We start from the raw sequence: 25,918 nt of genomic DNA, 5'->3' as shown, positions 1-25,918 counted from the left end.
ATCTACTTTATTTTCTATCTTATAAATCTTTTCTAAAACTTTTTGTTGATTTTTTGAAATATTTTTAAACCAGTGGTTACAAAAATCAAAAAGTCCATTTATACTCCTACTAAGATACCATCCATTTTGTCCAAAAATAAGTATTTAAGGATCTACAAAATCTATACCATTTTTCGATTTTCAAAATTTATAGTCAGTGTTAAAAATTGATTTTGAGCCATCATGAAGATTTCATACGCCCAACGCACTTTCTAGACAAGATTTCAAAGTGAAGCTTTACTTTATTTTTATAAAGCTTAGGGATTATGGAAACCACTTTTTTTTATTGAGGCAGGAACCCTTGAAGATAAATAAGGTAGGGTTGAAATTGAACAACCATAATAATAATAAGAAAACGGCTTGGTGGTGTATGATACCACTAAGCATAATAATTTATAATCACAACAACCGCTTTCAATTAAACCAAAACGATGTTGGTAGGAGAGGAGGGACCAATTTGCATTTAGCACCAAACTACCCACATCAACCCTATAAGAATCATCAAAATTTTCCCTCATTGACAAAAAACCCCTCATCCTTTTCCAAAAATAATGAAAATACCCTCATTCAGCATAACCTCAAAATCAAGGATAGGATTGGACTCGACGGTCCAGATTTGGCTTTCTCAATGCAAGACATCCACTAAAGTGATGCAAACATCTAGACCGTCCATTAACATGATAAAGAATGTTCCAAAACTGAGTTACCATATAATAGTGTGAGTTTTGGACTTTAATTAAGGTTTGAAAGAACCACCTTTAGGCCATGAGGAAATAAATATTTCTAAGGCCCACAGTTGTCGAGTTTCAAATTGAAAACAAATCAAATGGATGGCCACCACAAGTTATAATGCAATCAAAATCAAGTCAAAGAAACCTCAATGCTTTTATTCTTTTTAACTTTTTCAAACTAAGAACAGTGATTCTCTCTTTAAATGGGGTGCATGAACAGGAAAAATCCAGCTACTTTCACTTCTCATGGAAGGCGCAAGCCTTTCTTCTGGTCCGCAAGAGGCTTCCACTTATGATGAGATCTCTATGCAACAGAGCTTGATCTTCTCAGACAGTCTTCAGGTATTCTTTTTCTGTGTTACCCATTTCTTTTTTATCTCTATGGGTTTATCATGATCAACCAAATGGAGATTGTGGGGCTGTTAAAACTCGCTGTTTCTTCCATTACATGAACCAGAAGAATGTTCTTTTGTAATTTCACTGAAACGGCTCTCTCTCTCTCTCTCTCTCTCTCTCTCTCTCTCTCTCTCTCTCTCTCTCTCTCTCTCTCTCTCTCTGCAAATCTACAATGATGTCAAACAATATGTATTATGGAAAAGAACTTTTTATCTGTAGAGAACTTATTGACCTTTCTGGTTAACAAAAGCAAATTCTGATAAAACCTTAAAAGATTTTCTTTTTCCTGAAGGATGCTTTGTTTATTGAGTATGTTATTATGATTATTCATTGAATTCTTGAATTAACATCAATGTTTGCTAGTTTGTAACATCCCCTAGTGATTGCAATTGTCTGGCGGTGAATGGACTTTGATATCTTGTTTACTTATTGCTTTTAAATCGAAAGCCAAAAAAAACAAAAAAACAAAAGGAAAAAGAGTTCATATACTGCTTATTGGCTTTTACAGGATTTGAAGAACCTAAGGGCGCAACTGTACTCTGCTGCAGAACACTTTGAACTCTCTTACACCAATGACAATCACAAACAAACGTGAGCCTTGAGTTGATCGAATTGATCAGATTTGGCTTGATATTTTCTTCAAGAAATACTCATGCTTATGGTTTGTTTTTTGTGACTTGAAATCTGCAGGGTGGTGGACACCTTGAAGGATTTTGCTGTTAGAGCCCTTGTTAACACAGTAGACCACTTGGGTTCAGTAAGCTACAGGGTCAACGGCCTCCTCAACGAAAAGGTCGAAGAGGTTTCAGAAACAGAGTTCCGAATTGGATGCATGGAGCAGGTCTCTCTATCTCTCTATCTCTCTGATTAGAATGGGTTGTATCAATTTAGAAATTGAGAACTTCAAGCTAATATGTCTTAATCAGACTGGGGGACTTATTAGTGCATCTTCCAGTAGAATGCATGAATCTAATCAAGTAATCAGAAGAAGTGTTATCAAATGGGGGATGCAGAGTCCATGAGGTGGTTTTCTATGGTATAATGCACGCACATCACCTCCCATGTGGTCAATCAACCTAAAAAATCTGTAAAAATTTAAAATATATAAGAATGCATAAAAAACTTAAATATATATGATTTATGTGATGGTAGGCATTTAAGTATTTATCTTTAATATATTAGTTGTTTGAGTCACCATATAACATGATAAACAGTAAAATAATTTGTTCTCTATTATTCTCTAAGAGGCTAATATGATTAACATGTAAAATAGAGTACTCCATTCCATCACATTCATTAAATTAAATAGTCACGAGTCATGACCCATGAGGTAACACCCAAAATTACTTCATTATCACAATGCACCGGTACATATTAGCTTCTGACCTCCAAAGTCTAAAGGTCCAAATACCAAAAGTTCATGACATATAAAATAGAAAATATACTGAACACACTTTATGTCTGACTCTCAATCACATGAGTCACGCGCAGTTAATTCTCCTCTGAAAACCTTTAAAACAATACCCAAAAGACTCTTGAATGCATGCCCACAAAAGCCCTGAATTTTTTTTTGGAAACTTTGGATTCAAGAAAAAATGATTTCCATATCTAAGTCTAAAACCCCTTAAAACCATGCAAAATTGATTCTAACAGGTTTTTGTTGGGGTATATAACCCTCCTGCCCCACCAAAAGAAGAGAACCTTTCCCCCTCATTTTCCATGCAGATAGACGGGCGGGAAGAGCGCCAGCGGGGGGCAGGATGCTCATGGGCATAACTTTGCCCAAGAGCAATAGGCCACATATGCGGGCAATGCACCTGCATATGCAAGCACATCACCAAATCCTGCATATGCAGGGTCCCTCGATGCGATGCAGGCCACATGAAATGATTCAGCTACAGTTGACAACAATGATCAGAATAGAGAACCTCTACCTTATATCTTCCTGTAAAATTAATAATTTTAAAACAGATCGAGAAATCTGACTTTTACTGTCAATTATAGAGGGTGCGGATGTGTCAAGAATATATGGATCATGAAGGCCTTGGTGAACAGTCTATCACCATTACAGCTCCCAAATACCACAAACGATACATGCTAAAAGGTAAGCTTTCTGAACCAACCCCAGGTTTCTAAAGAGAGAGAAACAATGGGTTTACATCTTATGGTCACTCCATAGTCTAGCCATAAAGATATGAACTTGGCCAATTGTCCTTGAGCCTCCCTTTCTCATTTTATTTGGGTTTGGCAGGAAATCTAAGTAACTCTGGAGGTGGAGCTAAAGTCGCTAAACCCTATCAAGAATTTGACAGAGAGCTTGACAATCATGACAGGCAAATTATTCATGCCGGTATATAATTTTTCATTCATATGCATCCAAGAGCTTTTGTGGAATTCTTGGAACAATACTTGAGCACAGCGGAAGTTCTCATATTAACGTGTGTTTTGTTGCTGTGGCAGCTAGCATGAAGAGGCGAGAGAAATCCTCTTCTTCAAGGAGGTAAGTAAAGATATGCGCTCCAAGAAGCATGATGCTTTTCTTCAACCAAATTCCCATGAAACCTAGTAAAGAGGCAGTAGTTTCCTTTCTTTCAAAGTTAGCTTTGTAATTTAAATTACTTTAGTTTGGGTTGGTGGAATCCATTTCAGGAAGACGCATTCATTGTCTCCTTCACCAAGACCTCAAGGCTTTTACTTCACAGGTAATCATCATGCAAATAAAAAGATTTCACTCTTCTCAACTAATAAGATGCATGTTTCAGTAATGAAAAATATCAATCTAGTTCCTGGGACACCTACATTTCCCCATGAACTTGGAATTTTAAAACAAAGCTTAGATTGGTCATTTCTACCAATGACTTTTGCACCGTCTGTCATTTTACTAAAAGGTCCTGGTTTGTCCTACTACCAGAGGGGCCAAAATAGCCATTTACAAGATAGGTGTTCAATCTTTGTAATTTTATGAGATTCTAAGTTTCTAGAGCACCTGCATGACTTAGGAACTTTTGTGATCATTTCCCAACCATACATCATTTTCTAGCTGCTGTATTAAAACTTAAGGGGGCTCATTAATAAATATTTTGTGTATTGTGAATGGTTTGTGGATCAGAATGTGAAGGACCAATCTCGCCATTCTCTGCGTCACGTGCTCTTGTTCGTAGTGGATCACTTGCTCATCGGACAACCATCAATGCGAGCCCCTTCAGTTCGGGGAGGAGGGTACATATACATATCTCATACATACATAATACTTTTTTTCCTTTTCTGTTCTTTATTTTGGGCCCTTTCAGAGCCCAAAAAATGTTTAGCAAAACACAAGTTTGAATAATTAAATTGATCAAATAGATCAGTCTTAGGTACCGATATGCAATATAAAACCGATCTCTTGGACTTGTGTTTCTAGCAAAAAATCCGCAACTAGAGTACCCCTAACCAATAATATAACTTTTCATCAACCATTCCCACATAGTGCAATGACATAAAGACGCATCACTTCAAAAGTCAGATTTGTGAGTGAGAAGGGTTGTAAAAAACTGGTATTTTTTTTAGAATAGGTGACTAGAATTTTATAACTGACTATAATTGTAAAAGACTGGTATTAACTGGGAACTTTTTGTACATGGTTTCTTAATCTGTTTCTGATCTTTGTAGCCATGTTTTGAGCTTTACATTTTATTCGAGTTTGTTCAAAGTGACTATTCTCAAACTCAAGTAATTTTTATGTTAATGGGAGGACTCATAACAGAAACTGGTTTGTTTTGCTTGCACTTGTAGTTTCCTTTGGAACCTCAGAAGTCAGCTTCCATGAGATTTTATGGTGATATGGAAGAAGAAAGAGAGGTTGAACACAATAGGGGAAGAAGCAAACGATTTCTTAGAGCTCTGCTCAGCAGGGGCAGATCAGTCAAGCACAGGCAACCTCTCTCTACTTGATAAACACTCTCTACATCTTTACACAACCAAGCTCAATGCATCGCAACCAACCACTAGAGATTCATTCGGCCTCAGCTCTTTGGTTTGCTAATTGTCCAGAATTGGTTACTTTTAGGTGCTCACCAATTTTTACCCCGAGCAGCAAGCAAAAAATATTACTGGGCAGTTAGAGAATCACAGTTGGAAGTCCCTTTGGCTTAAGAGCTGATTAGCACAGGAATTTGTAGAGGAAAAAACTGTTAAAGAGGAAAATAGAAGGTGGGTACGCCTGCTTTCACATGAGATAATGTAAACGATGACTTGGATGTGTACAAGCAACATGGAAGGCTTCAATATATTTTCTTTCTTTTCCATAGGGCCTTTTTGGCTCACTTGGTTTTACCAGGTAGACACGCTACACAACACATGGATGAGTTTCAAAATCTTGTAATTTACATTTGAGATAATCATGTTATTGGATCACAATGAACATAAGTACCTCCAAACTAGTGAAAGGCAACCCAAGGGGCGATTCTTGGGAATAATGTGATAAAAATCATTCACAGTAACAACATACTCTTAAATTAGATTCCAAGATGAACAAACAATTAATGTTGACTTGACCATGCAAATAATGCCAACAGTCTTGAGAAGTGATTTCATTGTTTATACTTGAGAGCTTTGTGCATGCAAGGAACTGGAAGCAAGAGCAATGATTGCCCGCTTCTGTAAATGGCTGATCATATTTAAGTCATGATCTTGATCCCTCCTTTGGACCAAATTCTTCAATAAGCTTTGCGGCAAGTGTCAGGATATCAACAAATGCACTGAATGATGCACGGAGAAATCTGGCTTCCACTGCCTCAAAATGGCTGAGTCAAGAAGAAGAGAAGAAATAAGGTTTAGCAAGTAGACCACAAAACTAGGGATTTTATAAGGAGATTACTATGATAGTTGAAGCCAGATAAGAATACGAACATTTCATACAAAGGCTAAAAAAAAAGAGAAAAAAAGACACAATCTAGCTTGCATAACGCAGGGGGATTCAACAATAAAATTGCCTCAAATAGGAAAAAGGAAAAGATAACTGTTATCATATGTTCTATTAATTAAGTCACTCACACTGAAAGCCTTCCATCAGACAACAACATCTGCCTCTTCACTTTACCAGGCTGCAACTGTAACATGATTACATGAAGCAATGCAAAATGAGATAACCAACCAAAGGTTTAATCAATCAACATGGATGGCTAAAAAGGCTAACAGTTTATTAAAAGAAACAGAAGAAGATCCAAAAACAATAATTCTGATCAAATTAACTCCATTGAAGATACTTGCCACATTGTATAATGGAATAAGTTACATAACGCGGCAACCTTAAAATGTAAAATTAAGGTGTACCTTAAAAATCCATCAGAAAAGGTTGTTTTGATGTTGGACAACCCTCCAATTGATCATCTCAATACCGAGATGTATGAATATGTTAAAAAAATAAAAATTTCAAGTACCAAAAGCAATACATCTTACAATACATTCTCTAGACCATCAATTTTCAATATTCTCATGTGTTTATAGATCTACTTGATTTGAACTATTTTTGGAGTTTAAAATTCCTAATTAGAGATGAATATGGATTATAAGGCCATACAAAGAATTTTGGTGCAAGACAAAATTTGGAGGTGCACCTTACTTGGATTGTTTAAGGTTGCAACCTTATACAAACCACACCCTTGTATAATTATCTACAAAAATAGACTCAATAGTGTCATCCGTGCAAGGAGTTGAATTAACAAATCAAAACTCATGACAGATTATTTAATAGAATAAAAAAACACATTAGAAACAACAAATGCTAATCAGCAAAAGCAACAAATTCTCATAAACATAAAACACTGATCAGCAGAATGGAATAGATCAATATCTTTTTACATACATGCATATAGGAATGCATGCATTCAGCAAAACTAACATCTCTTGTTCATCCCATGAGTAACAACAACTGAGATTGCAAACTATTCATCAGCACAAAAAAAATGGTTCCAATAATATCAATTATTCAGTGGGTATTTCTGTACTATCATAGGCTACATGTGCCAAAGATCCTTCAAAATGGATACATTCAAGGATTGCCTGTGTCATGAATATAAATACCACAATTGTCCTTCAACTGGCGCTCTCTGATTTATTTGGTCACTGACATGTTATTGATCACTACCATGTAATGCACTAAAAGAAGTCTCTAGTATGTAATACCAAATAGGAGTTGAGAAACAACTAATTTATCACAAGCAAACAGCAAGAATCAACAAAATAGGACAATGAAGTACCACTATGAATGGTTCAATGGGAATTTGGATGGAAATCATGGAATTGCAAGTGTGCATGAAACAAAAATCTGAGGGTGAAGAAAATGATTCAAAATTCAACTTACAGATAAGTACCACTTGATGTAATAAAATAGAGACCAAGCGCTGGACATCAATCACATTCACCAAAGAAAAATCGAATGTTTCAAGGAATTAAGTTATCTGTAAAATACACAAGGCTGCTCAAAGACTGGAAGCAAGAAAAACTAACACCTACTCAATCCCAACTATCAGTATAAGGGAGAAAGTAAAGAGGTGAGATGAGAAAAAACAAAAAACAAAAAAAGGAAATGAGAGATGGATTGAAAACTTGAATCTGGAAATAACCGACCCAAATAGGGTACGACCAATAGATAAAGGAAAGGCATAACTCTTGCAAAAGGATTAAATGAGTTTCGGTGAATCTTATTAAAGAATATTCCTGATATTGACCGTCAAAAATCTACACGTATACAAAAAGACATGGAGAAGATCGAGTGCTTCCAAAATTGACAAATCAGTTCTCCCAAATAGAACAAGTCTACCAAAATTAAACATAGGGATGAAATTCTCTGTTTTTTCGGATGTTGCATGTGCGCATGTGGGAGGTAGTGTGCGTAGAGTCATTTTTCTTACCATGAGATAGTGCAATTTTTTTCCCCTATATAAATACACTGCACATGATAATCCAACACATACCTGTTTCTTGATAAGCCAGATCATTTTAGGTTTCTCCTAGTGCCCCCAATTTCTTTTTGTGGTCTAAAATGAAAAGGATATGGGCATTTTGACAATCACAAGACTACAACTCAATTTAAAACTAAGAATGAGAGCCCAAAAAATAACCATAAAGGCGGAATATGCAACATGGAAGCATTCCATTTAATGTATTACCTCCTTATCAACATCTAAAGCTCTAAAGATCATAGAGGCATTTTCCACTGAGCCGCAATCCACTTCCAAGTCACTGCAAAAAACACATTGGAAAGATTAAAGACTGCAATTCGATATATAAGGTACAAAGCAGATTGAATTTTGGGAGAGTAAAGACATCACATAACAGTGTCTGCAGCTCATCAATTCTACCCTCATTTCCTTAATGTACTACTCATCAACTAAGACATTAATTCTCTTGTCTGAAATAATGAATTTTTCTAACAATTGGGGAACCCAAAAATTTTAATGGTGAAACTTTTTGAGAGCAGGAGACCCAAGTTCCACCAAATCTCCCTCCTGCATTTGATTATTCTCTGCAGGAAGCCACAGAGTGGAACTCGCAGCTTTCCGACGGGGAGTAAAGCCACCCCTTCCCCTTCCTTACAAAATTCCATATTTTGGAGACCCCTTCTTCCAACAATCAAACACGCCGTAAAAGAGATATAAAGTCATGAAGTTTGGACACCAAAAGTTAAACGCGTACTTGATGACAGCTAATAAAGAAGAATATCCTCTGAGAAATAAAAAGAAAATTTAAGGCGGAGAACTACGAGAGGAAAACTTACCAGGAGAATGGCCACTCTGAGAGGGGCTGGTCTGTAGAACCAATGGAAGGGCCTTCTGTGTTCACAACTACGGCACCCATCTCTCTAAAAATAACATATATTTAGTATACAGCTGAAGTTTTCTAATGACTGATAAGCTTTCTGGATAACAGGCCAAGAAACTCACATGGAAAACAATTTCAAAGTAAAATCTACCAAAAAATCCCAAATAAATAGCGTATTTTTCTTTCTTTCTTTCTTTTATTCTTGAAGAAAGAGAAAGGGGTGAAAGGGAAAAAGGGGTTATTGGCAATTAGCCTCTTAGAGAAATAACGAATTACATATAAAAGTGCTGATAAAAGTGAAACTTTCATCTCATGCCACAGTTATGCGAGGACACCCTGACAATAATAAACAGAATTAACAGGGAAAAGTATACTGGATTAAGCAGATAGAAAGACAGACGTACTTGGGGTGTGTTTGATGACTGGAAGCCAGAAACACACATAGCTTGAAATTTGGAAGATGTAAATTTGTATACTTGGTGATGGAAAGTGCTTTGAAAGTACAACGTTTGGTAACATGTATGGAATCCTAGGGATTTTAGAAACCTGTGTTTGAATAAACCTGGGAACTCCGAAAGCTAGAGATCTGGATATTAGCTAGTTTCAACCGCTCACTGGAATTTATCAGCAATGAAATGGTCATATTTTTTCAATCGAGGTTTTGATAGCATGTGTAATCCATGGTAGGTCTAATCAAATGGAGGGATCAAATCACAAAACATGTAGCCCATCCTTAAGCTTATGACGTAATCTACTATGCAAAAAGATGATCTCATAGAATATACAGGACAATAGATTCATATTGAACAATATTGCTATGTTTATTCTTCAAACCAAAACCAAAAAAAATGTTAAAATGTGACAAACTCCCATCATTTGGAGTTTAGAGAAGGTTTTTGCATCTAGGTTGGATTCCAATATTTTTTATTATTCATACCTCTTAGCATGAGAGATAAAATCACAATTTCCATTTGAAATAGGGACAGAAAAAAACTGAAGAACAAAATGAAACTGTCATCGCTTGCATCCACCACATGAAGCAAAGACTCAAATCAAAGAAACTAAAAATTAACAATTACGAAGACAGAGTAGCAAAAATAAAAAATAAAAATAAAGCACATTTAGTTATACAAAAAGCAAAATCCAAACAAACGAATAGATAAGATAAACAGTAAGAAGCACAAAAATGCATACAATCTGGAGCATAGAGTAGAAACCCCATAACATCTATAATATCTCTCCTGACCAATAAATTTTGACATTTACAAACAGAAAAATAAAATTTGATCGATTTTTTTGCAGAAAGACGCATCAGAAAGAAATATGCAAAAATAAAGTAAAGCCATAGGCAAAAAAAACGAAAGATAGATTCACAATTAACGAAAACAATTAATCAAACTAACGTAACACCGAAAGGATGAAACAGAGAGTAGTAATAGCAGAAGAACAAGAAGTAGAGAAAACTTCATATACTTAATCCTTAGCAATGACGTAGAGGAAGATGAAGACAGAAATACAGTGAAAGAGAGAGAGAGAGCACCTTTAATTTGATGCAGAGCTTGATGGCGAGAGCTGTTCGAGAGAGAGAGGCGATAGTGAGCTGTAGAGAGAGAATAAACAAGGGATTCAGAGTGGAAAGAAAGCGAGGCGAGTAGGGTGCGGCAGAGAGGGAAGGTGGTGGAGTAGAGAGAGAAGGTGAAGCCGCTTGAGCTAGAGAGAGAAAATAGGTCGCCTATTTTTTGGGGGATATTTTTGGGAGTGGGGGAAGCTTTTCCCGCGTCGTGTTGGTCAGGAATGTAACCACGTTTGATGTCCGGGTTTGGGTACCCGACTAAATCCTTGTTGGACTAAATCCAGTAGTTTGAAAAATCTCCACCGTCCGAATAGATGAACGGTGTAGGAGGCTGCAGCCCTATAGAAATTGCATATTTTATTTTTGCATTTTCCCTTCATTTTAATTATGGGAAAAGCTTATATAGAGCCGAAATTCTAAACAATCAAATTTAAGTCTACCTTCAAAATTTCATTAGAACAAGTGGTTTTGATGCTCAAATTGATCATTTCACCGTCACGATGCATGGACGAGAAAAAAATGGATTTCAAGGTTTGGAAATGGTGTATTTTGTAACGCATTTTTTTACGGTCAATTTTCAAGATCTTAAAGTTTTCATAGACCTATCGATCTACATTATTTTTAAAGTTTTAAACTTTCTAAATAAAGATGAAAATATATTTTAAAGCTATCACAAATATTTTCAATGTTAAAACTATATTTCTCGCTATTATTTAAAGGTAGGTTCTATACAAACCCCACCTTTTAATTATTGGTGCAGTTTGTTTATAGCCGTGGCTCTAAACAATCAAAGTAAAACCTACCTTCAAATAGTATCGAGAAATATAGTTTCAATATTGAAAATCTTTGTGATAGCTCTAAAATACATTTTCATCTTTAATTATAAAATTTAACGTTTCAAAAATAGTGTAGATCGAGCAGATCTATGAAAGCTTGAGATTCTTGAAAATTAACGGTCCATTAACGGGGGCATTATGGTCCGTTATCCGGTGGTCACATCCGAATTGCATGCCTTCAAGCCTTTTATTCCATTGACACCCCCAAGGAATATGCTTGACTAACCAATAGTATCTCCCCTCAGCATTAGAGAATGTTAGAATATTCCTCACGAATATTGTCCGTCTATGTCCAGGGTTTCATGTTTCGGAATTCTAACATTCCTCGTCGTCCTTTCAGAAATTGAGTAGTTTTTCGATCCAAACAGGTGAATTGCTTACCTTGTTTTTGCTTCCTTCTTCTCTTTAGCCAGGTGGGGTGAGTTGCTTCTCTCTAACTTGCCTTTGCTTTCCTTCTCTCTATTTGGCATTTACTACTTGCAAGGACCTCTCTTCATTTTATACTCGAAAGGTCAAGTTTACAGGCTCTGTATGCTTTTTCTCCTTCATTCTATACTTAGAATTCTAAATTCAAGATGATTTCAATTTTATTTCATTTTCAAATTAACCCAGATGCAATAGAATTCTAAATTCAAGATGATTTCAATTTTATTTCATTTTCAAATTAACCCAGATGCAAAACTCTGAGAACCTACAACTCGGATCATCCAATTTAGATTTTTTTGAGTGAGTCGCTGGGTCGAGGGCCCTACTACCCTTTGTAGGAATTGAACCTAAGATGTAACCTTTGTAAGAATTGACCCTAAGACGTAGCATTGCAAATTGTCAAGCACTAACCAATTATGCCTAGGCTGTTTTCCTAGATCATCCAAGAGGCATGAATATGAATTATCACCTCTTAGAGCCCTGAACTGTACTTTTGGGGTATTTAATTTTCATGGAACAATCTCTCTTATCATTCATATTATTATACAGTGGGTGACTTGCAGTATCATAGAAAGTATGAAAGCAATAAATCCTTGGAAGAAGAGAAAAAGTTAATTATGAGAAGAAGAGAAAAAGTTAATTATGATAAACAAGCGTTTGGCTAGCCATTATTGGATCTATCTTCACATTACATTTTTTTTCTTATACAGAAGATATATAATGATACACTTGTAAACAAAAGGAAATGCATTGATTCTTGGTGAACGCTCTTATTTATCACAATTAATCTCCATTTCTATGGCTGGATTCATCTTGATCAGTGCATCATCTCTTGCGCATAAAGGGATCACTAGCAGCATAGTTCCAGACATCCTTATCCCAACTTCATTAGAAGTCTCATAGGAGACTCTATCATGATATTTGGGCCTAGCAGTATAGTTCCAGACATCATCCTTATCCCAACTTCATTAGAAGTCTCATAGTAGACATAACTGTATCATGATATTCAAGCCCAACAGAAGGGTATATCATTATATGGTTCTTACGTAGGGTTATCTCCCCAACAGGGTTTTCTCCTCCAACTAGGATAATCACCTTATGCCGTCAATGAAGCCCCAAACTCCTAAGAAGTCTTCGAGAGCGTTGAAAAAGCATTACTAATAATCCAATGACATACAACAAGCTAAGCTCTAGAGTAGGTGATATTCGATGCTCTGGAGATCCTGATCAGAAAGAACCATCTTGCTTTAGATATCAAAGCACCTAAAAAAATTCATGCATAAAAACATAGAAGATTGCTGGAGAATTTTCTACAATGGATTGCTCACCAGTTCCATATTTAGGCAGATTGGACCATTCAAGTGCATCTAGCTTAGTCTCTGAAGCCTCAATTAGCTCCATCAAAGCTTGATTGACCTGCAAAATGTGAGGAAAACCAATGATATAACCTATGGTCACAAACAATAATTAATTTATGAAAAAGTATACAAAGAGACCATTTATATTTAATATAACGACGTCGTAATCACTTGTCCTTCATATATCAAATCAGGTGGTTGTGAGTGTATCATTAACTAGACTTAAAGTTCAAAAAAACATTTCTCGAACTTTGTATCACACCCCAAACCATTCAATTTGACATCTAATGGCTAAGATTAATTGTGACCTCTTTGTAACAAATGTAAGCAGTCTCAAAGTATATATTCTCTTAATTTATTGTATATTTGAAAGTCAGTTTGGTTCTTTGTGTTGCCTGAATGGAGGCTTGCAGCTATAATGTGCTCATATATGTTTGTAAGGTTAAATATAATGAAATAGAATTTTATATCCTTTTTATTATTTTATTATTATTTTATTGGCCTCTTCATAGAATTAACAAAAATAAAAAAATCATCAATATGATTTCCCGATTTTCAACTAACTCACTAACTCAAGTTGTTTCCTAGTGTCCCAATTTCAATGCGTTACTTCAGTTCTTTTTTTTTAAATAGAATTTATTTGTTGGGAGAAACTAATTCTGCCTAGGGACAGCAAAATGCCTATGATTTTCTATAGAATGTTTGCACAAAATTCATGCGTACCTCATCAGGCCTTTCATGGCTCACAAGATGGCCACCATGTAATTCTACCATCCTTGCAGATGGGTACAACTTCTGTGCAATCCTCCTTGCATGATTTATTTGAGCAATAACATCATACCTACCATAAAATCAAAACATACTAGAAATTGAGGTGATGTATGAATTTTTCGTGTACCCTTTTCAGTTCGGTACCAGTAGGCCTAAGGCATCTACTAATTTATCAAACATTTAGACATTCTCATCTAATACTATAACTAATTTGATATGAATGTTGCATGGCTCAAAAATTGGACAAGATTAGGAAAAAAACTCTCAATAAGTGTTGAGATTTCGGATACCCTACCTCCCATGAATGACAGAAATAAGCAATCCAGAGGAACGGATCACGTCATAATCCTTGGACGTCATTTTGTGAGTCCAACATGCATTTACCTGTCCTTCAAACCCGTGGTTGGATTGCATACCGGTAGATGAGATAGCCTTAACATACTCCTGCCAGAAAAACAGAAACAGGAAATTCAGCATCAGATAACCATCTAGAATAAGTTTTAAATTGGTAAGCGCCATTTGTTAGGTACATTAAACATGTTTAAAACCCTGAATGGTATTTTGTGTGATATTTTTCAATGTGTCACTTTCTGATGAAATTAACCAAGATTTTGTGTCCAAATGGGCTTAATACATATGTATGAAAAAAATATATATATTTGGTAAGGCAAACCAATGTCCTGCAATCTGCAATTGGATATAGGATGCTTATTTCTTTTTAACAAACACAGTAATGAATGACCACTCGAAATTCAAGATCATGTTCTTTTAAAAAAAGAAGAAGAAGAAGATTGAATTGAATATAGACTTCATCTCACAAAGACTTCCCTTTGCTCAACTGAAAAATTTCACAAACAGTAATGCTTCTTGGCGCCGTATGATATGTTATCATGGTAAGCATCATTTCTACTCCATTAAACCAATAATTCTCCACCCTGCAGTCTTCATTATGTCATCTAAATCCCAACATTGTATAATGCACATTGAATTCCCCTCTAGAGGTTCAGTATTTCAGGCTTTTGCTTCTTGGCACCGTTTCGGTGCACGCTAACAAGTTGAAATGCTCAGATAAGTCATCTTTCTCAAAAAAAAACCATTGGGGTTAATTAAGACAACACCAGAGTTAATGAAACCCCCATAAAGTAGATTATTCTATAAATTCATTTTTTGAAGCAATAAGAGGGTGGGGTGGCTCTCTTTGCAGCTTTGAGTCAAATTCAAAGCATGAGACAGGAGAAGAGTACTTGTGAATCACGAAAGACAAGGGGTGAAAGGAGGCAGAGGAATTAAGACATTGTAAAGCAGAATAATATAGGGATCAGAAGGGGAGCTTATAATCAATTCAAGGAGAGGAGGCGATACGGGAGAATGCGTGAGCCTAATCATCGTCCTGGTGTACCCAACACAGAGGTCAGATGCTTCATTGGTCACACGAATGCTCTTAAGTTTCTAATTCTAAAACCCAGTAAGTGGTTCCCAATTTTTTTTCTCTTTTCAATGGTCTCCAGTTGCAATGGCCTAGTTTCCTGGCTCTTTTCATTCAACTGTTCATGGTTATCATAGATGTTAGAGGCCTGGGTATGCCTTATACACTTTCAGGAATTCCCAAAGATACGTTCTGGGAAAATCCATGCTAAAGATCTCTTGCACCACTGAAAAAATTAGTCTCCAACATAGAATATTTGTTGAGGCAGGCAGTGCAGGGTAGAAACCAATTGGAATTTTGCGCATGTTTGATAATGGGAATCCACGTCCTCACGAAACTGTAGCACTTCCCATGTTTGATAGCTGCAAGTGCTACATTGTTTTGGAGGCTGCCACTTCCCACAGCTTCCAAATAGTGTAAGAAAATGAAAACGGAAGTGGCAGCTTCCCTGCTCTCCCAAGGAAAAGAAATGAAAATTGTGAGGAGTGGACATAGGATTTCCATAACGCAGAGTTGGATTGTCAAGAAGTGCATCAAATAATCTTATAAGCCAATCATAGAATCACACTAGGAACGAAAGCTACAGGTTTCAACTAACCCATAGGTGTTGCAATCAATGCATATCATTACTATGATCGAAAACATCTGATAAAGAGCTAGAGGCCACGCTTCATAAATGTTTATTAATCCTCCTTAAGGCACTGGTGTGGATAAAAGATTGGGGAGTTTTTCAATAACTTCTTATGCAATTTATTTGTTACAATCCTTAAAGGTTCTTCTGAAAGAATTACTAGCGTGAAGCATGCGACTTTAAGATAAGTTATGTGCAATCAACTCTCCTAGGATGGATAAATGTCACCTCCAAGTACATAGCATGGTTATATCCAATTTTAACATAAACTCGTAGAAGGCCTTCAAACTGTGATTGAATCATTAACTGACATAGATTCCCTATCATACCATATAGGTTTACTAGAGCCGTAAGGTATGGACTCCCAAGTAGTGAATGTTTGATGTGCTTAGAGATAATTTAAAGCACATATTCAAGACTGACTGAAAATCTTTCTAATTTTGGGAAGTCTATAATAAAATCACTTAGGTTTGGGAAACTTTGCTTCTCTTTAATTCATTCCTTTACATTAGTAATTCCAATAAAATTGCATTTCTTGAGACTTGAACGTGATTTCACAATAAGTGATTAAGGGCAACTTGCAGTCCCACAAGCAGAGCAGGCAATGCCTGCCATACAATACTAACAAATTTCAACTTCCTGCATATTCAATTTGGTTAAAACAAGCATACAAAGACAAGTGGCAGAAGAAGACTTTTATAAAGCCAAAAAGAAAAGAGGCTGGTGACGTACAGTTCCAACCAATGTCATTGAAAGCAAAGCCAAGCAAGATCCCAGTTGGCTTGAGGTGAGGCAAGGAGTAAAATAAAGCCAGCGCAAGCATTTGGGCTTACCCATATATGATATATTACCGTAAAAGAAGTTTCATTCTGTATGGTAATATTACCAGAATTTTATTTCAGTTATGAGGTTGATCTTGAGAAAAGGACAATTGCTTTCTGCATATCAAATGTCAATAATATTATGAAATATGAAGTATAAGCAAAGTTATTGAGGTTTATTATCAGATCATGCATAAAAAATATAATACATTGCAAACAGCAACATTACCATGCATAATGCATTTCTATGACACTAGTAACTCTTCAAGGGTGATGTATATGACTAATGCAGCTCTCCTGAAAATGAATACATTGGCAGTATTGATGCTGCATTATGACAAAAATGTTATAATCACCAACAAAACATATTAGATTGGGATAACAATCCAAATTGCAAGTATCCAAAAGTGAAAGAGGATCGCACACCAAAGTTATCAAAGTTATCCTCCAACCTCTATCATTGTGCTACCTCAAAAACTTCTTTCAAAATTATATAAACTAATTACATCCTTCGTGAATCAAGAGATTGAAAAACCTCGACATATAAACATTCAAAAATAGAAATCCTCACTAACAAGGCAAATAGCTCTCATGCACCTCATTATCTACAAGGCAAATAGCTCTCATGCAACAATTAACATTCTCAAAAAAATAGCTATCACGCAAGCTTGTGTTTGGTTAAAGGGTATCAAGTCTCTTACTTGATAAAGAATTCTTCTTCTTGTATTAGATCCGATACATTCATCCAGATATTCCTGCACAGTACAAGATAAAATAAACAATCACTTAGGAACCTAATAAGATTAAAAAGACATTTAGGAGAAAAACTTACACGACATTGTTTTGATTCACAATGAATATAAGAATAGTATAGTATTTCGCTAAAAATTTTCCCATTCGTGAGATGCGATTCTTCCTTAAAAAGTGCATGAAATGGAAATAAAGAGACAAAAGGGGAAGGATGGAAAGCAATGCCGCATATTTATTATGTATAATAACAACATGTAAACAGCATGGAGATTCTCCAGGGTAGCATTCCAATAATTAGCTAAAGAGATGTCAGTAAGTCAGCAGAGACATAAATACCATAACTCACGCCACCAACGAACATGATGCCAAGGGCCACATGAAGTGAAACTATTTTTTTTGCAGTGAAACCCTTGGCCTATATAAGAACAAATGAAGTTTATTGCATTCAAAATTCAGATAAGCCAAACTAGATATACATATTATTTTCTTTTTCTTTTTTTCTTGGGGAAAATTTATCAAATTACATCTCACCTTTCAACTATTTAACATTTTGTACTTATTTCTATTATTCCAATCAAAAATATGTGTATTTGATGGGCATTCAGAAATTAAATCAAAATATATGGGTAAAATGTTAAATAGTTAACCCCCTAGGCGTATTTTGACAAATTTCCCTTTTTTTTTTGAGAGAGTCTATGCATATTCTTATTCCAGGGGAGTTATCCGCCCTAGATTATTATATTCAACTCACCATCATGTAACCAGATAAATATGATGAATCTAGAGTCTATATGAGCTAGTGAAAATTGGCTTCTAAGTATCTATGAATTCCTTTGAAGGATGCAATAACAGCTTCCATCTCTCTAAGTTTCTGATAGAATAGCATACATTGTTTGCAAAGGTTTACTACATCGAATTGAATTCATAGGGACTTGTCAAAGAATTCGTAGGAGCTAGAACAGATGAAACTGATTTATCCGTTTAATCTTCTCATTAAGGGTTTGCAATTAATTATTAGGAGATACCCTTAGCAGTTTCACTTGTTACTTTTTAATAGTGATTAATTTCCTGATACCAAGAAACACAAGTTCTTCTATGATGTTCATCTAGAACTACCTATACTAACATTATTAAGCCACAGTTCAAGGGTGGACACATCTCGAAAAAATAAAAAAGGAACCTATTCCTAGAGACAATGTAGGGCAAGTGAGGAAGAGACAATGTAGGGCAAGTGAGGAGTTAAGGTGAGCATCGTTGGATAAAATCGAGATAACTATTAGGGGGAGAGATGGCTATATTAAGAATTCGAGATAAATCAAGATAACTACTAGAATATTGGCGCGAGCAGTTTTAGAAACAAGCACAAGATTTATGGAAATAAAGATTAGGTAACAGTAAAATCCTGGCATCTCCTTGCCATATAATTAAAGAGTAGACACATGTCGAAATAGGTAATGGTAAATGACACATTGCATCTCCTCGCCATCTAGAGATCTTTTATTCAATTTTTTATTTTTCAACCTTCCAGAGTTGTGAAAGGTTAGAATTCACATAGACTTTGAAAGGTTCAAATTAACAATGATAAAAATAAAAAGTTTGAAATACCTATTTATAAAATCTGAATTAAGATTGATAAAAATAAAAAAATTGAAATAGCTATTTATAAAATTTGAAAGCTGAAAATGCCTATTTAGTTTTTCTCTCCCTAAATTCTAAATTCCTACGTTGAGAACAGATAAAACAAGAGAGTTAAAGGAGTAACATACAGTTAAGGAAGAAAGAGAGAATAGATAGAACAAGAGAGTCAAAAGGGTGAAAGAGCGAACAAGAGTTAAGGGAGTAAAAGGAGAGCGAGAATAGATAGAACAAGAGAATTAAGGGAGTAAGAGGGGATATACACTAGGTTAGGTTTTAATTTAATATTAATCACGGGGAGGGAAGGTGCGAGAGAGAAAATTCTTAAAGAATATAGGCTAAGAAGAGAGTTCAGGATAGAAAAAGAGAGAAAAAGGGCCTATGGAGTAGGTTTAGTTTTATCAATGGAAAAATGAAAGATGGATATGAAATCTTTGCTTTTGACATATAACATAAATATAATATAAATGGAAAAGAATAGAGAGTATAAATGGGAAAGAATAGAGAGGAGGATATGAAATATTTGCTTTTGACATACAACATAAAACAAAAATATAACATAAATGGGAAAGAATAGAGAGGAGGAAGGGAGGATATTGACAGGTGGGAGAGAAAAAGAGGGGATACGAACTAGGTTTATGCGATAAGATATTAAAGAGGATAAATTGTAGTTTTTTTTTACCATATGATTTCAAGTATACTTAGAATCAAGTATACTTAGAATTAAGTATCATCCAATATTTCATGTTGAAGTTAAAACTAATGGCAATCTCTAAATCCTTACACTCTCTTTCTTTAAAATCTCTTCCAATTTTCTAATTTGAAAGGAAAAATATTACAATTAATTCCTATCCAAGTTCAAATGATTCTTGAACATTCTCATCCAAGTTCAAATGGTTCTTGAACTTCAAATGGTATTTAGAATAAAGCATTTATATGGCGCATCTATGAAGGACTATTCACATTCAAAGCATGGTGCCTAATCACATATAAATAAAGTATGTAATAGAAAAACAATCTTCTACAAAATAAAATGCCACATGCATGTTATTTTTTAATATTTATTTCAAACGAAAGAAATTTTATGACCATACTTTTAAAAACTCAAATTCTTTAAAACTACATGTGATATTAAATATATAACTATATTAAAATTTATAATTTAAAATAAAAAGAATTAACAACCAATTTGACCTGAGGGTGTCTTTAGTAGTTATAACATATTACTAATAAAGTAATAACCAAGTAATTATGATATTTTCATGAATATCATAATTGTATGTTTCTAATTATAAATATTCCAATATGTACTTATACTTACTACAATTTTATTAATATTAATATAGTAATTCATGCTATAATATAAGATAACGATTTAAATTATTATAATAAATTATTATAATTAACTGTTTTATTATAGAAATATTAGAATCAACATTAATAATATGATCGTAATATTATAATAAATATTAAAATAATTATGTAAATATAATTAGAATCATAGACAAATATTATGAATAAGTTACATGTAATGCACTTTCCCATTGGAAAATCATGCAACTATTTAATGGATCGCTTAAATGCATATCAATATACTATTCCATTGCATATTTACGAAATTATTTACATAAAGGGTGCAGTTTGTATAGAGCCGAAGCTCTAAACAACCAAAGTAAAACGCACCTTCAAATAGAGTCGAGAAATGTGGTTTCAATACTAGAAATCTTTGTGATAGCCTTAAAATATATTTTCATCTTTAATCATAAAATTTAAAGCTTCAAAAAGAGTTTAGATAGAGCAGATCTATGAAAACTTGAAAATCTTGAAAATTGATGATCCAAAAATGCGTTTACAAGATGCACTATTTCCAAAACTAGAAATCCATTTTTTTCTCATATCCATGCATCTTGATGTCAAGATGATCAATTTGAGGATATCTGAACATCAAAACAACCTCTTCTAGTAAAATTTTTGAGGTGGGCTCTAATTTGATTGTTTAGAGCCTCGGCTCTGCATAAATTTTTTTCTTACATAAATGCTTGTCACATATCTACATACTCCTGATTGCATATTTACGCAATTATTTATGTGATTGCTTATTTCATTTCTACATGCAACATACATGATTCTACTAGTTGTGAGAAGTCAATCATTTGAGTACATGCTGCTGCAAGCACCAATATGTTATTTTGTTCTAGTAGGTTAATTAGTAGATGACCACTATCATGTAGCATTTTCCATGAGGGATACATTCTACAGAATTTGGTAATCAAATATTTCCCTGGGAAAGAATGTAAAGATGGCAAACCTTTCTGATTAGACACGTTTATACCTCCTATACACACTTTTTTTTTATTAATGATTGCAAATAAGAAAACATTTATAGAAATTTTGTGTTCTTAATTAGTTAATCCATATGAAGCTTTTTTTCATGTATTATTAGATTCATAAATGTCTACTATTCGACTCAGAGAGAAACATAGAAAAATGAATAGCTATTGCAGATATTTCATTATTTCAGCAAACAAGTGAATTTCAAATGTGAATTAGTCACAACAAACCTTTGAGTAATGAGTATCCAAGTCAACAGCTGCTCTTTCTTCTGGTGTTTTTGCCCTTAAGAAACGAATTGCTAATGATATTGTTTGGCGATCAATCTACATAAGCAACATTAAAAACAAGATGGTTTAAATATTTTTAATGGATCCTTTCGATGAAAAATTGCAATAGATAAGACAAATCACCAAGCAACTCCTAACATGTAATAGAAAACATAAATATTTTTAGTGCACATCAATAAAATATGTAACACAAGGTTATTTGTTGCCGGATATCTCAAATGGACGAATAATCTCGGAAGATGAAAGTAATACTTTTTTCAAAAGGTAATCACTTAGATTTCATACAGGTCACCATTTCTTCCAGCGGTGAGAATCAAACGGATGTATGTCAAAAGTTATCACCAAGTTTCCTTGTATCCTATTTAGTGATATTCTCAAGGCCATTCCAGTGTTTGTTGGATGCTTCATATTTCCATTCATTCTTGCTTCAACATTGATTGGCAAGGTGGATGGTTATATTTTCTTGAAGGCGGATGTGACATCATTATGACAGCGTTGGATAACTTGAAAGCAAGGTCTAGCACCAGGGGAGGTTGTGAAGAATTACTAAGAATTATGGAGGTGGACCAATTCTTAAAAATAGAAGCCCATTGATCTTATGGGGAGACAAAAGCAGCAGATGCTCTTCGATTTGAGGTTCGAAGATGGTTTTCCAAGCCTTAATAAATAGTGGTTACTACCTTGTTTATTTGATCTTAAATATTTTATTAATGTAGCTCTGTTCAGATCTGCAGGTTGAGAAAATTCAGCTGCCATTTAAATGTTTTACCTGCTCTTACAATAGATTAGGATGCCGACGAGTTCGAGAGAGAAGTTCCTTATGAAGTTGCAACAAGACAATAATGTTTTGGTTGTTAATGAAAAAGACCAGCACAAGTTGTTCAGGGACTTTCACATTATCGAAAGCAAAACTCTACCAATGGCAGCAATGTTTTAAAGTGTGGGATGTTATTCTGCATCACCGAGTCAATGAAATACAAAATTGTAAAAGGAGGAAGTGCAATAAAAATCGCAAATGGAAGACCCCTTTGGGATACAGAGATAACCTGAAGAATTAGGGAATCCTATTAACTTAAATAATTTGTTTCTTCAAAACAAAAAACAATAAAAATAAAAAATGCGTTGATTAATAATTTTCTCCCAAAAGAATTATACTAATTTTCTCCCAAAAGAATTTATACTTCAATACAGACCTTATGCAGGTCTTTAGCTCTTTCTCCGTGATGCATATTATGAAAGCTCCCAACTTTCCTAATTCAAATAAAATCACTCCATTATGCATCAAAGCTCTACTTAGTGCATGTTCAAAGTCCATATGCATCGAAGCTCTAATTAGTGCAGTTCAAAGTCCAATTTAAAGAAGCATCTTAATATGACCTAGTTTGGATTAGATGTAACTTATGTGAACAACTCAAACTGAACCATAAGGAAAGGGATTAGGAAAATGAGCAAATCGGTGCTCATGAGGCATTACGTTCTAACAGAACCAGGAACTCAAATGCAATCCAAAACTAAGAACTACTTAACCAAGTGCAATGTGCCAGATGCATGTACACTTAAAAAGCGGGAACATAAAATCTAGTGAGAGAAAGAGTCTAACAAAAGTAAATGATCTGAAACATAAAATCTAGCGAGAGAAAGAGTCCAACAAAAGTAAATGATCTGAAACACAAATAGGTGAGGATACCTTGGGGAAACATTCATAGCCGCCTCCAGTTGCATTAAGTAATGCGAGTGACAATACTCGGTTGGGTGCAATAGATGCCAGTTTACATGCTATCATAGCCCCTGTTCTGACGCCATTCAAAATCAAGAAAAATATAAAGGCAGGAAAGTAGAAAGATGTTGAAAAATCAATTAGAAGGATCACAATCGAAACCACTCCCTCTAGCTCTAGCATATGTAGCTATTAACACAACAACAGACTATTCTTGCTCACCCATTGAGTGCCCGAATATATGAGCTCTTTGCCAACCTAAAGAATCCATTACAGCTAAGGCATCCTTTGCCATGATTGTTGTCCTGACACCAATAATTTGAAAATTATGGGGATATCAATTGCTCTGCTAAATCTTAGAACATCCTTATCATAAAATCATTTTATAACAGTTCAAAAAATCACAAATAGAGCTCGATCCATTTCTTAATATGTTACGAGAGAAAGAAACAACTCACGTATATTCTGATTTCTTCTTAGGCACAGAGCTTCGACCCATGCCACGATTATCAAAAGCACAGACCTGAATGCCACTTTCACCATTATCATCAATCTCATCTTTGTCTATGCTTTCTTGACCCATAGCCAAAGTGGCTAAAGCACGAACATCCTCTTCCTCATCTTTTTGATGAGACATATCACTATTGGTAAGCCCTCTGATTTGAGGACCCCATGATTCATGGGTTCCTGCTAAACCTGCAAATCATTTATACATAATTAAATATAACAAATAAAAGATTCTGAAATGGTTCCCAAAATTCTTTGAGATTCTTTAAACAAAAAATTCTAAAATGATTCCCAAAATTCCTTTTACATTCTTAAAAGAAAAGATTCTCCCCAAAATTCGTTCGGGGATTCTAAAAATGAAATGAGAGAGACGCAGGGAAGATAATGAGAATGATGAAGATTAGGGAATAAAAAGAGAGATGAAAATCGGTGCGAGAGATGTGAAAGAACATTCAATACCTATAATAAATAGGACTTTTCTATTGCCATGTCCATACGTCGTATAAAATAGCTTCACAACCTCATCTTTCCTTTTGCATTTCCGAACCTCACAATAAGGCATCTCTCTATTCCCCTTCTATCCCTCACGCCCAAGCCAAATATACAGAGGAATTGAGAGAGAGAGAAAGGAGAGTAAATATACAGAGGAGTTTAGAGGGAAAGAAAGGAGAGTAAATATACAGAGGAGTTTAGAGGGAAAGAAAGGAGAGTAAATATACAGAGGAGTTTAGAGGGAAAGAAAGGAGAGTAATCCAACCTACACAAATGGAGATATGAGAGAGGGAAGAGAAGCAGAAAGAGGGAGGGGGTCTGGCCATGAGAAAGGACGACTCCGAACTGGTCGGGGCTCTCAGACGTCCACGTGCCTATTAGGCTATTGGTTAATTATTGGCACGTGATAAGGAATGGCCTCAAATTACACGTAGGTGACGGACCAGAACTTGGGATGGATTAGCAACGGGGGAGGACGGGAATTGTTGACTTTCCTTTTCTCATTTGAAGTAAACTTTAAATTTAATGTCATGTGACAAAACATGAGGTGCAATAAAAGCTTTGACCGCTATGCTATGATTCAATTAGCGTCGTCGGTGAAAGGTGCACTTTTTTTTCGACTTTTTAATTCTTCATGATGTAATGTCGAGTGAACGGTTGCATATGCAGGGAACGAAACGAGCCAAGTCGCCCTAGGCCTAGGGCAGTAAGGACCGGAGAGCTAGGCTAGGCTAGGCCAGGTTTGAGGGTTAGGTCATGCTGAGATTGGGCCAAGGGCCATAATAGGGCTAACTTGAATCAGACCTGCTCTTTTTTTTACTTTTTCTTTTAGGATTATATTTAGGACACAATTTCTATACGGCCAGGTAGAAATAAGTCTACTATTAAAAATCTATTTTTGAGATAAGATTATCGGCTCCAATTTATAAGGATATGTAATCTCTAACATACATATCATGAATATATAATGATTTTATGAAAAAAAACATTTAGACAGTTAATTTCAATTGTTTTTTTGATGCATCACCAATTTACATTCATAAATGCTTTATATTTAAAGATCACATATTATAAAAATACGATCCAACCGGTACAAAACAATTTTCTTTATATTTAACCATCTCAATCCTTTTTGACCCGTTCGGGGCTACCTTTTTGACCCGTTCGGGGCTAGCCCTATGGGTACCAATACCCTAGATGACAAATGTGGGCATCCTTGTGTCTCAATGGGGACAGGAGGGAGACCATTGGACTTTTAATAGAGAACGGATAAACTCTTGTTGTTTGTGGATAGGGAGAGAAAAGGGCGAGATGGTTTCATGGAGTGGTAAAAGTTCAAACTCAATCCAGGACTTAAAAGTAAAAGAATAGAGTTCATATGAAAG

At 35.1% G+C, this 25,918-nt stretch overlaps 3 protein-coding genes and 1 long non-coding RNA gene across 9 annotated transcripts; 2 read left to right on the top strand and 2 right to left on the bottom strand.

Moving 5' to 3' along the window:
• The first annotated feature begins 778 nt into the window (after positions 1-778).
• On the top strand, positions 779-5,450 carry LOC18442306 (protein ABIL3). The gene is made up of 9 exons (XM_006852529.4): positions 779-1,112; positions 1,675-1,757; positions 1,857-2,007; positions 3,171-3,270; positions 3,418-3,516; positions 3,627-3,666; positions 3,816-3,868; positions 4,276-4,385; positions 4,941-5,450. The coding sequence occupies exons 1-9, from the start codon at positions 1,017-1,019 to the stop codon at positions 5,097-5,099; spliced, it is 891 nt and encodes a 296-aa protein (XP_006852591.2). The 5' UTR covers positions 779-1,016; the 3' UTR covers positions 5,100-5,450.
• A 59-nt stretch (positions 5,451-5,509) lies between these two features.
• Positions 5,510-10,794, bottom strand: LOC18442305 (transcription factor). 3 transcript variants are annotated; one of them, XM_088868749.1, is made up of 6 exons: positions 10,510-10,729; positions 8,926-9,009; positions 8,318-8,390; positions 7,510-7,606; positions 6,201-6,256; positions 5,510-5,950 (listed from the first exon to the last, which is right to left on the bottom strand). In XM_088868749.1, the coding sequence occupies exons 4-6, from the start codon at positions 7,555-7,557 to the stop codon at positions 5,830-5,832; spliced, it is 225 nt and encodes a 74-aa protein (XP_088724875.1). In that variant the 5' UTR covers positions 7,558-7,606; positions 8,318-8,390; positions 8,926-9,009; positions 10,510-10,729; the 3' UTR covers positions 5,510-5,829. The 3 variants fall into 3 exon arrangements, with proteins under 3 accessions (XP_088724875.1, XP_006852590.1, XP_088724872.1); XM_006852528.4 differs by lacking the exon at positions 7,510-7,606 and having other exon boundaries at positions 10,510-10,794; XM_088868746.1 differs by lacking the exon at positions 7,510-7,606 and having other exon boundaries at positions 6,201-6,250; positions 10,510-10,794.
• Positions 10,795-12,419: 1,625 nt separating this feature from the next.
• On the bottom strand, positions 12,420-24,615 carry LOC18442304 (alpha/beta-Hydrolases superfamily protein). 4 transcript variants are annotated; one of them, XM_088868721.1, is made up of 10 exons: positions 24,501-24,615; positions 23,993-24,230; positions 23,757-23,839; positions 23,505-23,610; positions 21,758-21,853; positions 17,513-17,566; positions 14,229-14,377; positions 13,886-14,003; positions 13,133-13,220; positions 12,420-13,027 (listed from the first exon to the last, which is right to left on the bottom strand). In XM_088868721.1, the coding sequence occupies exons 4-10, from the start codon at positions 23,598-23,600 to the stop codon at positions 12,909-12,911; spliced, it is 720 nt and encodes a 239-aa protein (XP_088724847.1). In that variant the 5' UTR covers positions 23,601-23,610; positions 23,757-23,839; positions 23,993-24,230; positions 24,501-24,615; the 3' UTR covers positions 12,420-12,908. The 4 variants fall into 4 exon arrangements, 2 of the variants coding, with proteins under 2 accessions (XP_088724847.1, XP_006852589.2); XM_006852527.4 differs by having other exon boundaries at positions 23,505-23,605; XR_016056864.1 differs by lacking the exon at positions 13,886-14,003 and having other exon boundaries at positions 14,229-15,807; positions 23,505-23,605.
• Positions 22,103-22,947, top strand: LOC148783881 (uncharacterized). Its single transcript, XR_016056872.1, has 2 exons — positions 22,103-22,453; positions 22,544-22,947. It is a non-coding gene; the product is annotated as an uncharacterized LOC148783881 (long non-coding RNA).
• Positions 24,616-25,918: the final 1,303 nt, after the last annotated feature.

Source organism: Amborella trichopoda, chromosome 1, assembly GCF_054954075.1.
Source record: "Amborella trichopoda isolate Santa Cruz 75 chromosome 1, AtrichopodaSantaCruz75HAP2 v2.0, whole genome shotgun sequence".
In the NCBI taxonomy this organism is placed as follows: domain Eukaryota; kingdom Viridiplantae; phylum Streptophyta; class Magnoliopsida; order Amborellales; family Amborellaceae; genus Amborella; species Amborella trichopoda.
The sequence above is the reverse complement of the archived record's forward strand: the minus strand, read 5'-3'. Positions and strand labels throughout refer to the sequence as shown.